Raw genomic sequence first — 15160 nt, forward strand, 5'->3', positions numbered from 1 at the left:
AAATTATTCAAAAGCATTTTTGCCTCTATTTTCCTTGTGATGTGTTTTGTTCAGTAAAACCTTGTTTAGATAATTGGCAGCAATTTCCAATTGAACTTATTTTAGTTGAAGCAGTTTGGTATCAAAATGGTGCAATAGTTGGAATTCATGTAGCTGCTAAATTGGTATGTTTACTCTTACATTTAAATTAATGCAGGTTACAAATGAGAGCATGTTTTCTTGGTTTTATTCATCTCCGGTACAGCCAAATTCATCACTGTCTATTTATTATTACAGTGATTACGCTAGTATTATCTGTGCTACGAACAAATACTGGAGTTATCATCTCACCGATTCTTCACTTCCCATGATTTTCGTAGTGGAACTCTAAGATTTACCACATCAGAGGTAGAAGATCAGCTAAAATAACAGAATAGTTTAAAATTTACACGTGCAACAATAATTCTTATATAGTTTCATATAAGCTGCTACTATCATTTGTGTTCATCATTTTCAGTGACCCTAGACAAAATATAAAATAATTTTTTTGTTTCTATCGACTGCTTTTAAAAAAACTACATATTTTAGTAATTTTATGTTATTTATTTGAAGGTGTAAAAATAAATATTCCATTAAGAATTGTCCCACAACCAAATGAGCGGAGCAAATGTTTGAGAGTTTTATGATAAATGCATGTGCACACAACTCACGAAAATTATTCATCAACAACGTCGCAAACCCTTGTACCAAAATCTCATCAACAAATTTAACCATTTTTGTGTAAAGTCGTTCAAGTAGCCTATAATAACTATACAAAACACATAAAAACATATTTAATTATGTTACCAAGTCTTTGAAAATTGTCGACATATTCCTAAACCTTACCCATCTGATCGGATTATACACAAATAGACAGATTCATTTGGCCGAAAATCGTTATTAAAACTTCGCAAGCTTTGCTTTTATCAAAATTAAGACCGGCAAACAAAACGCTGAGCGACAGAGAATAGAACGATGAAGTTGTGCGCATTTCACAAAAGAATATCGTGCAAATTTCACCAGTCTATAGCATTGTCGAATTGCCGAAGGTTTCTGTAATTAACGTAAGAGTACTGAGATCGTTTCGTTTTTGCCGATTTCAAAGTAACTGACATTTTGGAAACTTTTTAGTACTTTGGTATTCCAACTGATGTCCAAAGCAGTGAAAGTAAAGGAAATGACGATGATATTTTTTTCTAACGATTCTTATGAGATTATTACAACACTTAATTATAAGTTTGGATGACTATTGAAGTGTTATAGTCATACTAACAACATCGATGATGGGCAATATGTTACTGTTATTATTTTTTCTTAATAGTTTTGTTAAATAGATTTTCTAAAAATCTATATAAATATCACAACTTCTTGATATTGATAGCTATGACGTTTTTAAATCTAAACAAAATTGTGCATTGGTTTTCTATTATTACCATATTAATAATATTGGTTATTCTAATAATATCAGTGCATTTTACTTCTAATATTGGCCAATATTGCATTTCTCCTATTGCAGGGGGAGAGATATAAACATATAATCTTTTCCTTTCATTATTGCTGTTTGTTGTACATAATAACACCCGGTACATTACAGCTACCATTGCAGTTATCCTATTGCACTGCAGTGCCATTTGACTGCTAATATTGCATTTTTCAACCATCAGTACCTTTTCTTTTTTCCAATATCACTTTGGACGTGGGCTGTATGACAGCGGAATTTTTAGCGTAAATAAATTCAAGCAATTATAGCTAGAATTAGGTAATTAATCGCAGCTAACAACTTCCTGGTAGTAGTTACAGTAAAAGAACTAAAAAATTGGTTAAATTTTCCGCAGATAATTATTGGGAATAATAAAGGTAAAACATAATACATTCAATACGTAGCCCATGTCCCACCAATGTTCAAAAGTAGATATTATAAAAGTGTGAGCACTTGAGATCTTCTTAATGCAAAAGGCTAGAACATTATGCATATACACTATTTTTCTCTAGGAGAGAGTAAGAGTGTTGAATATAGAGAGCAAAAAGGTAGAAGTAAGTTCTGCAAGAGAAACAAGGAAACATGATAGAAACTTGGTTAAACACAAAGTTAGCAATAAACTAGATGTAAAACATCACAAGTCTTGCCCTATCACATAATCTGTCAGTAGGTAAATGAGCAGGAGATCTAATGCAGCTATTACAACTAGAAATTCCACTGTCATACAGCCCACGACCAAAGATATATTGGAAAAAAAGAAAGGGTACTGATGGTTGAGAAATGCAATATTAGCAGTCAAATGGCACCGCAGTGCAATAGGATAACTGCAATAGTAGCTGTAATGTGCTGGGTGTGGGTGTTATTATATACAACAAACAGCAATAATGAAAGGAAAATATTATATGTTTATATCTCTCCCCCTGCAATAGGAGAAATGCAATATTGGCCAATATTAGAAGTAAAATGCACTGATATTATTAGAATAACCAATATTATTAATATAGTAATAATATAAAACCAATACACAATTTTGTTTACATTTAAAAACGTCATAGTTTTTATAATCTCATAAGTATAATCTCATAATCTTAATATCTCATAAGAATCATTAGAAAAAAATATCATCGTCATTTTTTTACTCACACTGCACTGTACATCATTTAGAATACCAAAGTACTCAAGAGTCTAAAATGTCAGTTACTTTGAAATCGGCAAAAATGAAACGATTTCAGTACTCTTATGTTAATTACAGAAACCTTCGACAATGCTATAGACTGGTGAAATATGCACGTTATTTTTTCGTGAAATGCGCACAACTTTATCGTTCTATTCTCTGTCACTCCGCGTTTCAATTTCCAGTCTTAACTTTTATTAATCCAAGCTTTTCAAGCATTTTGTGGCGATTTTCGTCCAAATTAATCTGTCTATTTGTGTATAATCCGATCAGATGGGTTAGTTTTAGGAATTTGCGGTAACCTTTCAAAGGCTCGTATTTAAATAGGTTTATATGCGTTTTGTATCATTATTATACTTAAACGACTTTACAAAAAAATAGTTAAACTTGTTGATAGGATTTTGTTGCAAGAGTTTGGTGATGGCCGTTAACGGATAATTTTTCGGGAGTTTTGTGCGCATGTGCATTTATCATAAATCTCCCAATCAATCGCTTCGCTCTTGTTTGGTCGTGGGATGAGTAGCAGCAATGTGTATGGTTCATAATTATTTTACAAAATAACAAGAATGATTGAATATTAACAACTGTTTTACTGAGTGAATCATGAATGAAACTTTCTATATCTGCACTAAACTAAAAGCCATATCAGTGACTTCCAGTACCAAGGTTATGTATATAAAGTGTAAATTAACACAGAATTGCTTATTCAACACAGTCCATGGCAAATACATGTATATATCTATGCTTATATTGATTTGCTTATAGTAGCTTGAAATTTGAACATTTATTGTGTCCATATTAAATAGGCAATATTTTAATTTTATAGGTATTAGGCTATGTATGTTATACCTATGCTATTTACGATATAAACTGATACAATCAAAATGGCTTCTGACACATTCTTTCCCCAAAAAAGCATACCTAATGAGAGCAATAATAGTTCCTGATCTATACATTTCTCAAAGTATGTATGTCGTCTGTCTGCATTCCCGGCTATAGATCTTAAAATCTTGAAATTCCACATTCTGATGGATTTGAACTCACGATGATTGCATCTACAATTTCCTATCCAGATATACTCTACCACTGAGCTAGGACGCCATAGTAATCAGATATCATGTTTTCGACAAAAGAGTTTGAGTTTCCCAAACCAAAACCCAAACAAAAATTTCCCTAACCAATCTACCCATTTCTATTTATAGTATGCAGCATACAATACAGCTTATGGTGTAAAATGTTGAAAAAATACTTCACCAAAGTTGTTTTCTCAACTTGGAATGGATCAAAATTTACTTAATTTTATTTTAATGGGAAAAAGTGTTTCGGATCTCGAACAACTTGGTTTTTGAATAACCTTACGGAATGGATTAACAGAACGGAATAACTTTACACTGTTCAAGAACTGAGGTTCCACTGTGCGTTATTAAAAGCTATACGTCGCTGAAAGTTATGATCTTTTAAATTTACAGTGGTTTGAAAACCTTTACAGTTGTTTTATTTATTTTTACTTTAGTTGTCCTGCACACAAAAATTTTCCTCATGATATGAATTTTGAAAGTTACAGTTGTTTGAAAAAGTTTGAAAACCTTTACAGGTGTTTTTATTTTCTTTTTTAATTTATTTTAACTACCCAAAACACTTCTCTCATGATATGTAGTTAAAAAGTTTGAATGGCAAATGTTGTTATTTGTTAAATACAAATCAATTTTTTGACCAAAGACGTTTTTATTACCCGGGCAACGCCGGGTGGCACACTACATATTTTACTTTTATAGGAAGTGATTAGGTACCACTAGGACATACTGTAACGGCAAGGCATCGTGACTAGGGCCGTACTAATAATAAACTTCCTAGCCACCACAATCATAGGATTGAGCCTAGAAAGGACCAAGACAGGCCCGGCCTCTAGAAGAAGCTCAGGCTCCCAAGAGAAAATTGAGGAACTAGGAGAGAAGACCGAGAGACTGTGAGAGGAGACAGAGGGACTGTGAAAGGAGACAGAGGGACCAAGAGGACACCCGTGCAAGAGAACAAAAGAAAAGGGATGGAGCCCAAGCTACGACAAAAAATATCAAAGAGGAGAAGAGATCATTCGAAAGAGGGAGACGTAACGCATCCGCCTTTTGCATGTATGCTCCTTGCTTGTCATGCATGTACATGTATATATTTATTAATTACGCATATGTATCAATGCAGCTTAACAAGCGGCATTGTTATCTGACAGACTTTTGGAAGGTAAATGGAATCGGCAGTTTCCTGTACAATCTATATACTTCTCAAAATATTTTATCTGTTTTCGGTATGTCTAGCTATAGCTATTAAAATCTTGGAATCATAATTCCATTGCTCTAACCACGAGATTACGAAAAATCTTCTGATACATAGCACATACTACATAATGTATACACTCTTTTCCGTTTTCGCGCAAAATAGACGTATTAGTTTAAACTCTATGAACTCTTTTAGCTCTATGAAACGCAATGCTTTTTTGTCCTCACTGTAATCGAGCTAATATGTTTTCGGCAAAAGGATATCAACAATAGATTATCTCGAAATTAAAATTTTGTCAATGTTGCACTGATTAAGACAAAATAACGATTTTTATACTTATTTATTTCAGCTGTTCCGAAAACTTTTTTCCAGCCATACTACATTTCCTTAATTTTGATATTAGCCTATTATTTTATATGTATTTCCAAGCAAAATAACGTGGTAACTAAAACTCTATGACTTTTATTAACTCTATGCAACACAATGTTTTTTTTTCATTTTCGCCATATTAGGGCTAATTTGTTTTCCACAAAGCGATATCTGCAAAAATAATTTATTTCGAAATTAAAATTTGGTGATTATTGTACCGATTACGATGCAATATGGATTTTTAATGGGTTCTTTTCAAGTTGCTTTTTTGTACAAAATCATCCGTTTGATACATCGTTTACATCGTAATCGTATATACGTATCGTATATTACGTTTACATACTTGCTATTTATTTCATATCTACATTTTGTTGCTTTTCTAATTGATTTCAGCAGCTCCGAAGACTTTTCTCAGCCACACTGCATTTCCTTAATTCTGATGATAGCACATTAATTTATAGGTATTTCTTGACGCTCATATTGCGATCCACAATCATTAAATACGAACTAAATCTTTTTTTTTTATTTAGTTACGTATTTTATGTTCATTCTTCAAATAAAAACAACTTATTCAATTAACTCTAATCAAAAAATTTTGTCTGAACATTTTCGATTTTTAATTCAACATTTGTTTTAATATCTATATAGTGTATTAAACCTTTGGCTGGGTTAAAGCCCGACAAAAACACCAGAAAGTCGTGTGATTTATTTTTAAAAATTCAATAAAATCGGTTTTCTATGAACAAGCATAACTTAAACTGAAATTTATTTCTGTTAACAAAATATTTTGTTCATAAACGTTCATTTGCATATGTACCACTTCAAAACAGCTAGAACTATGTACAAATGTCCTCGTACGAAATGCTTGGAAGCATTTCTTACGGTAGAGTCTAATGCTACAGTGTAGCCATGCGAGCTCCTATAACGATTATACTTTTCTCTGTATATTCACAAGTTCTAAAAGTTTACATCACTTCTATCATCTGAATTATTTTTATTCTGATCAGACAAAAGATTGCTAACAATCGCAGGATCAAATAAATTGTTATTTTACCATTTTGAACGTTGAGCCAATGTTGCCCCGTTTTTCCAACTCCAATTTGTTTCCAAGGAATCGCGATTTCTTTAGTTTTTAGCACAAGGAAACGCCTCTCAGATAATCGTTTCAAGTTGTAATTCATCGGCTAATATATTGTTGATGATATTTAAAACTTACTAGCGTTCATATCCTTTGTTTAATGTTACTAGGCAACAGTTTTATAAACGTCCACCCAAAGCGATATAAAAGTCGCTTCCTCCAAGCAACCGATAAACAACATTTTTTTCGTTTCCCCAGCCAAAGGGATTACCTGCGCAGTTTCCTCTCCTCAATAGACGTTCAATATTGAGTTCATTAAAGCAGATAAATTATATCAGTACTGTGTTAGCTTACTCATGCTCTTCAATATCTTTGCTTTCAAATGAGCCATTGTTTGACATGGTGAGACAGACATGGTTGGTGTTTATATGATTCCCCCAGAGTTCTACCACAGAAATTTTCAATGGTATAAGCACGCAAATCATGACGGCACAATTTTCATATTCGGTGTTGTGTGCTCTTTCTGCTTATTTTTATCGCTTATCGCTTACATTTATTAACTACGATAATGATGCTAGTGGCAGGCGAAGGTAGGACAACTCTAGAGAACCAATGAAGATGACAAAAGAATCAGTATCATTAGCTCTTCATGTACAGATTATTTCTATGATAGATAGCTTAGATTCTAAGTACCATACTATATTTTCCTGATGAGATTATGTACTAGCTCTTTCTTTTTATTGTGATGTTGAGGAGCATGACTAAGGCTAATTAACTTCAAGCATTGCGTGATCTTGCGAAAGTGCAATTTACATATAGTCATAAGGCCGCGCCACTGCAGGTCACAGTTTAATTGATGTGATTTCATCACTTCTATCAACGACAGTATATTTATTGAAGCATACTCATATTTATAAAGCAACATGGAAAGCCATACAAATTCTTCAGATAATAATACTACTACAACAGCAACTACTTTTACAACTTATGGTTCTAAAGGTATATAAAACGTTGTGATAATAATTACTAAAAATGTTTAAAATGAACGAAAGCATGAAAAAAGCAAACTCTAACATTCACCCAAAATCTATTAACCCAGACCGTGTGTTTGTATTGGTCGGGCGTTAGCACGATCCCGGGCATTGTTGATTATTTAGAATCCTAGTTTATTATTAGCGCTTTCTGGGTTTAAGAGCACCAATTGTCACAGAAAAGAGCAGCCTCAATGGCAGCGAGTGAGATCAACGACCTAAGGCTAAATTATAATTATGACATCACATTGTGTGATGTTTCACACAATGTGCAACAGAGTGCAATGTGATGTATCACATTGCACTCTGTTTTTCATAGTTTTATTATTCTTTGTGTATTGAATAAAGGCTCATTCAAAATCCAAGACTCTGATATATTAAAATATATGGTAAAAGTACTGATGTAATTGATTTGCTTTAACCATGTGTTTCACGAAAGTTCATCACAGTGCTCGCTTTGTGTAACAGCTTACACATTCTTTCCACACCTAACAAATTAGCAATTCATAATTAATGTCACATTTTATAACAAGATTGTTGTAAAAGTAAGATTAACTGTTAGATTAGCTGGGAGATTTACTGGACTATCGTGTAAGATTAGCAGTATGATGCTCTTTCCCTCTGGCGTCGGTCGAATGGCTCCCGTGGCCAGTCCTGGGGGAAAGTGTGATGGAAGAGCATTGCGGACAGATCCGGTGCCAGCGTGACGATTGATTGGCAGGCCGAGCCGCGCCTCCTCCTTTTTGCCCGGAGGCCTGGCCGGCAATAAAAAACAATGGTGACTCAAAGTACGCGGATTACGTAGCAGCGAACATTACGGCGGGAAACAGAAACCGCAAATGGGTGGAGCCAACGGGAGAGAAGAGAATAAAAGAAAGAACGGGTTAGAGAGGCAGGCAGAGCAGCGCAGCTTCCTGCATACGATAGACATTGTATACTAATACTGTTTATTATTTATGTATGCATGCTTGACCATTGCTATACTAGTGCAAATGTATTTATCACATAAATATATGCGGTAAGCTCTGATAACAGTCACTCTCCATGATTTATTCGGCTTGTGGATAACAGTGAAGGTGGCACGATAAAGTCTTTCACAACACACACTTCTACGCAAAAATTGTTATTATCAATTCTACATATTCAGGATTTTTATTTTGTCTCCTCAGTTTGTATTAATTGTATCATTACCAAATCATCTTTTATTGTAATCGCAGCAAAACCAACTTTAGCTATTTAGCTATTACCTGCTATTTATTTCACATTTACATCTAAACCTTGATTATAGCAGTTTAATTTTTTTAATTTATTTGACCTGCATGAAACATTTTCCTCATGATATAAAGTTTAAAAGTTAGAATGGCAAATATTGTTATATGTTAAAGGCAAACCAATTTTTTGACCAAATACTTCTTTTATTACTTGGGCAACACTGGGTAGCACCGCTAGTACTTCGATATTAACAATCAACCCTACACCATCTAAAGGTAATAAGTTACTACGAGTATAATCATCAGCACCAATGCTTAGCAATTTTTGTAAAACTAAATTGGCATAACAAGTCTGTTGACATCTTCATGATGGTAGATTAAACAATATGTAACAAATGTTCTTCGTATATCTAGACTGCATATAAATATAGTCGGTAAGGTTGAATAGCAAGTAATAAGCTCACCTTAGTTTCTCTTGCCTTGGTTATTCCTCAAAGACAGTCTGAGCTTGACTTGGCTTGATCCCAGTTTGACCTTACAAATAATACAAGAATTAAATAAGGACCATCTTATAGCAACTATAAATAAAATAAAAGCTTCAATTATGACGCCATCTCACGGCATATTTGTTAGCAATCTGCTTCCACCTTCACAACTAAATCATTAGAGTTTACTGCACTGGTTGTTAAACAATGTTTTTGGTTTTTGTAATATTCTCTCGCCTTAAAGAACTCTCACCAGGAACATCTGGCCAGCCCTAACTTCAAAGCTTAAATGATGGCACATACATAGCCTATAGTTTTAGGCATGGAAATAGGAACGTGTTTGCATTAATTTTAGAATAAACAGATCCTGATAAGAGCGGCATGTTAATGCTAGGCATGCTAGTGGTAAGTAATTCTAATCTATATGCCCTGAGAAACTTTGGATGGTACCACTGATAACATTTACAGATATCGCTATTGTTTACTTACGACAATAGCGAGGACCTCCTCCTCTTGACCTATTATATAATAAAATAACTGGTCATAACCCACTTGTCGGCTAGTGATAATTCAGAGCTGGACTCAACCCTGAGTTGAAGTCAGTTTACATTTAGTATTGATTTATTGATCTATTGATACACCTTAGTATATAATACCTGTGCAAGCTTTAATAAAATACATATTTATTATTGATCTATTGATCTACTGGTACACTTTAGTATATAATAAATAAAAAAGCTTCAATAAAATAGAAAAGCTATGAACTAGTCAGGACATATAGTTCCAATATTTCCTGATAGAAAGCTTCAACAAATACACATTGACATAAATGCTGCTGCAAATATGTAGCACTGAATCTTTTATGTAATAACAATATTGCATAGAACAGTAATGAATGTGACTTAGATTGTATAACATTCACATATCATAATATGGGCCTATTTGTGGCAAAAGGTTTTTAGGGCTTTAGCAAATGAAAAAGACAAACTATTGATTGCAGGAGTGACCTTCTAGACTGGATGACTAACTTATGTTTATTTACAAATCGGATTACATGTATTTTTTCCAAATATTTCCACAAATATATCAAAAGAGTTCATCACCGTATAAGATATAACAGCAAGGACACCTAATTTGAAAGTTTTCTAAATACTTTCGATGTACATAAAAGGCTACAGCAAATCCATACTTTAATACCTTTTCAAGCCTGTAATCAATGGGTTGCAAGTAGTTGTACATCACGCTCTGTGCCACAACATGTTGTAACACTTTCACGCGGGTCAGCTAAATCAGACTCAGTTTGTACTAAGTTTATAACTGGTAAAATAATGTTCAACTTGCAACAGTAACCGGAGGAAGAAAATAAAAGTAGAAAGGAGATGAAAAAGGAAATGCTGAGGCCTGTGTCTGCCACTGTGTGAACAATGGTCAGTACTGATGTGTAGCGGTTCATAAACTATTTCTGTCTGATCACGGTAAACCACTACAGTGGCTACATCATTCACAGTAAAACCTTTATTTGAACACCATGCCACTCTATTTTTCAACCCATCCATTATGATGGCATTCAATTGGAGGTGTCGCACAATCATCTAATTGAATAGCTGTTTAATAAAAGGAAATAATGAGCCATGATGTTTCATTAAAAGTGACATTCAATTAAAGGATGACGTTCAATTTTTCAACCACATGTAGCAGCTCGAAGTTTTAAATTAAATTAAAGTAAATTATATTTAAAAGATTTTAAAAGATAATATAACATCTAACTTATAATTATAACAAAATTTAAAGAGTTTTGAATGATAACACAACAGTCAACATAAGATTATAATCCAAGAAACTTTAAAGAATAATGACACTGTAAAGAAACGAACAACATGAAAGTATAATACAGGATTATGAAATATAAAATAACAACTAATATACAATTACAATATAAGAAATGTTATACAAGACATAATATAAAACAACATTGGTGAGTAATGAAAAGTTTACCACTGACAGTAGACCAGATTTTGTACCTACAAAGTATATACAACTAGTAAACAAAGGCTCAACTGCTACAGTAACAGTGGCGTACCAAAAGGAAATGCTGAGGCGTGTGTCTTCACCAAATATTCTATAAACAGTAGTCAGTACTGATACGTAGCAGTGTAAAAACTACCTATATATGATTGCTCTCAAGTATCACAGTGGATATATCATATACAGTCAAACATGGATAACTCAAACTTCACGAGACCGAGCGAAAGTGTTCGAGTTATCAAAGCGTTCAAGTTATCAGAGCACTGTCACAAGTGCATGTATTTATCAGTAGATACATGTACATATACAAACTAAATTTAAATCAAAAGCATAGATTGCTTGTTCCAAATTAAAGGGTCCCTCATGTGAAGTTTTAAGAGATTTTACCAGAAAGTATATATATTTGTCTATCACTTGAGATTTGTTTGTTTTTTTAAGTGATCTGACTGCCTGGACAATTTCGAATTAAAACCGTAGCGGACAGTTGGCCACGAATCTAGTTCTGACATTTTATCTTTACATGTCTGCATATAATCACTCTGTATTTTGCATGTTGTGTCTACCTTTATTATATTTTCATCGCTAATACTTTGTAACGTTTATAGTTTGGCCGTAACTAGGCCAGAGTGTTAGCGACCCTATTAATTATTTTTACATGGTTTTCTACCCGGTTTCAATATACAGTACGCGGGAAAATGTATGTACACCATATACGTATAGGGAGCTCTCTCACTAGGAGAACAGAGTAATCGCATTTCCGCGACTAATGCAAACTCTTTTGGAATAAAATGAACGAAAACCATGTATGTTCCTTTGGCAAAAAAACTGTTCGAGTTAATGATGTTAAGTTCGAGTTATGTAAAACAATTTATCATTGTGTGGGAACGGACCAAAGAATCCATTCGAGTTAACAATATGTGCAAACTGTCTGTGGGTGAGTAATCCACGTTTAACCGTATGTAAGAGTACTACACAGTATTTTATACATGATTTGCACTAAGATAGCATACAACCTTACAATAGCCTTAAAAGCAGGTTTGTGTGTTGCAGTGTACTTACTCAGTTAGAAAATCACTACATACCATGCATCGCTTCAGTTTTGAGCTTTTAGCGACTTACGGAACTTCAAAAATCGTACTTGTAGTTCTTGCTACCAACAGCAAAACTGCACAGCATAGAAAGCAGTTGAGATTTTTAAAGGGCTATTACGGTACTTAATATAATTTACTAATTTATCCTTCTGACCCTTTGTAGAAGATAACTTGTGTCTTGTCACTGAAACAGCTTCCGATATTAAAATATTTCTTGAAAGAGGGTGTCCAACATTTAATTGCTACCACCTCCCCTTGGACTATGTCACTAGAAACCAAGGCTATGCTTGTTTAGGTGAAATACATTGTAAAAAGCCTTCCTGAACCGTGTATTCTATTCATTCAACCGTGATAACAATATATAGTGATTTCAACATTAATAAATTCACCAACGATCTAAAGTTCAATATTTGGTAAGCTATCAGAAATATAAATCTAAAAAGCAGCTTCTGCAATGTCATCAGATTGTTTATTATCACAACGTGAAAATTTAACATAGGTGCATCGAAGAGATAATTAATCTATTTACTATTGTGTTTGAAATTGAATTCCGATTAATAACGGTTTGTAATGAAACTATTTACATTTTACTTCATAGACATACACCTTTAATGAACTTTAATATACAAAGGTCATTGACCGCATATTTTACCTATCTTAAAGGGGCATTTCATGCACATAGTTTCAGAGAAGGAAAATGACTTTGCTACACCAACATGTGTGAGGGAACAAATGATTACACGGGTTTTATATGACCAGCGCTCTGGTGTTAACTATAATAAATGTTATACCGGTGTGGCTATTGTCTCTTAGGCTATCATTTCCTAGAATGTAACCTCTAAAAAACTTTCATGTTTTATATTTTGATCAAATAGCAGTGAACATTGCTTCAGCATAGCATTGAATTTGAACTAGATGTCTATAAGATGAATGAAGGCCTGGTAAGACAGACCGACAAACGGTATCGTTTGGATAGCCAACACTTTAGCAACACATCGGTGACACGCTGTCGAGTCGACGTTTCCAAACAAATATATTGATCCATATTAATAAGGATGGCTAAAATAGTTACCCGTTATGATTGTGAGTTAATCTTATTTGCTTTCAAAGCATCCAAAGTTGGATTTCAAACGACGGCAACAACAGGATTTCACACAAACACAATTATCCCACGACCAAACGAGCGGAGCGAAGTTTGAGAGTTTTTATGATAAATGCATGTGCACACAACCTACGAAAATTGTTCATCAGCAACGTCGCAAACCCTTGCATCGAAATCTCATCAATAAATTTAACAATTTTTTTTCTAGAGTCGTCAAAGTAAAATAACGATACAAAACACATATAAACCTATTTAAATATGTTACCAAGTCTTTGAAAGGTTACCGCAATATCTTAAAACTAACCCATCTAATCTGATTATACATAAATAGACCGCTTAATTTGGCCAAAAATCGTTATTAAAACTGGCCAAGCCTTACTTTTATCAAAATTAAGACCGGCAAACGAAACGCCGAGCGACAGAGAATAGAACCATTAAGTCGTGCGCATTTCATGAAAAAATAGCGTGCACATTTTACCAATCTATAGCATTGTCGAACTGCCGAAGGTTTCTGTAATTAACGTAGAAGTACAGAAATCATTTTTTTTTGCTGATTTCAAAGTAACTGACAATTTTGAAACTTTTGAGTACTTTGGTATTCTAACTGATGTCCAAAGCAGTGAAAGTAAAGGAAATAATGATGATATTTTTTTCTAACAATTCTTATGAGATTATTACAATATTTAATTATAAGTTTGGATGACTATTAAAGTCTTATAGTCACACTCACAACATCAATGTTGGGCAGTATGTTACTATTATTATTTTTTATACATAGTTTTGTTAAATAGATTTTCTAAAGCATTAGGCAAAGCATTTTCTTAAGATTACATCTAAAGCAAAATGACAATACTATGATGAAAAGTAATATACAACTTACTGTATTCATTTGATTACAACGCAATCTCAAGATTTTTGAGTGAACTTCAGTATAACATTTTCCAAACTTTTGCAGTCTTGTACATGATATACCAGACTGGTTTCAAGTTATAAACTAAAATCTATACTTATTAATTTATTAAAAACTTCTCTAGATAGCATGTACATATTTGATGGAATAAAGTTAACTGTGAGATTTATGTGTTTTTATTTAGTTTATTTATGTGATTTATTTAGTTCTCTGAAGGTCATGTGGTCTTCATGGTGCACCAAGTTCAAGTAATGAAGTAACTATAGTATACTTTCAGCTGCTGCCCTATTGTAATGGCATTGAAATCAGAACATAAAAGGAACAGATATACTAGTGTCAAGTTACATCTGACTTTTATGCTTTTATTCTTTCCTTATCCAACTATACGAAACTGGTGGGGAAGTAAAAGGCTTTTACTTTCCATATGAATTCCCACAATAAGAGCAGAAAGTTGGTTGTCTGAAACTTTCCACATTCTCTTTTATCTCCCATCCTTCTTTTTTAACACGTTCTCTTGAACAAGCTCTACAAATCCACATATTCAATCGTTAAACAATCTAAACTGTTATGAAAAATTTTATTGTGTTTGAAGGGGTATATCCGACCATATTCTAGAAAATGTCATCCTAAGTGAGCAGTATAAAACAGTACTGTTTATAGCTACACACTGATATTGAGTATGAGTAAAGATCATAACAGTAAACTGATCTATTAATCATTCCTTTAGAAATTTATGCAAATCATAAATATTTAGGAATTTTACACAAACTGTTCTAGTCTGATACAACACTGTACCATAGCCTCACTCCCTGGAAAACCAAGTGGCTAGTTTCCAACAATAGAGCTCTCAGTCAGGGATTGGTGCCAGCAAGTGTCAGCCCATATCTTAAGCTCTCTAATCAACTTCACTTCTAA

The 15160-nt window shown here is 33.5% G+C and overlaps 1 protein-coding gene across 1 annotated transcript in view; it reads right to left on the minus strand.

Annotated features, from left to right (window-relative positions):
* Positions 1-9160, minus strand: part of LOC137400633 (atlastin-3-like) — a 59650-nt gene extending 50490 nt beyond the window's left edge. Inside the window, exons 1-2 of the mRNA XM_068086963.1 lie at positions 9097-9160; positions 331-399 (exon numbers count right to left, since the gene is read on the minus strand). Coding sequence (XP_067943064.1) covers positions 331-348 — 18 coding nt within the window. The 5' untranslated portion in view covers positions 349-399; positions 9097-9160. The remainder of the gene's footprint in view (positions 1-330; positions 400-9096) is intronic.
* Positions 9161-15160: the final 6000 nt, after the last annotated feature.

Source organism: Watersipora subatra, chromosome 7 (assembly GCF_963576615.1).
Source record: "Watersipora subatra chromosome 7, tzWatSuba1.1, whole genome shotgun sequence".
NCBI classification, from domain to species: Eukaryota; Metazoa; Bryozoa; class Gymnolaemata; order Cheilostomatida; family Watersiporidae; genus Watersipora; species Watersipora subatra.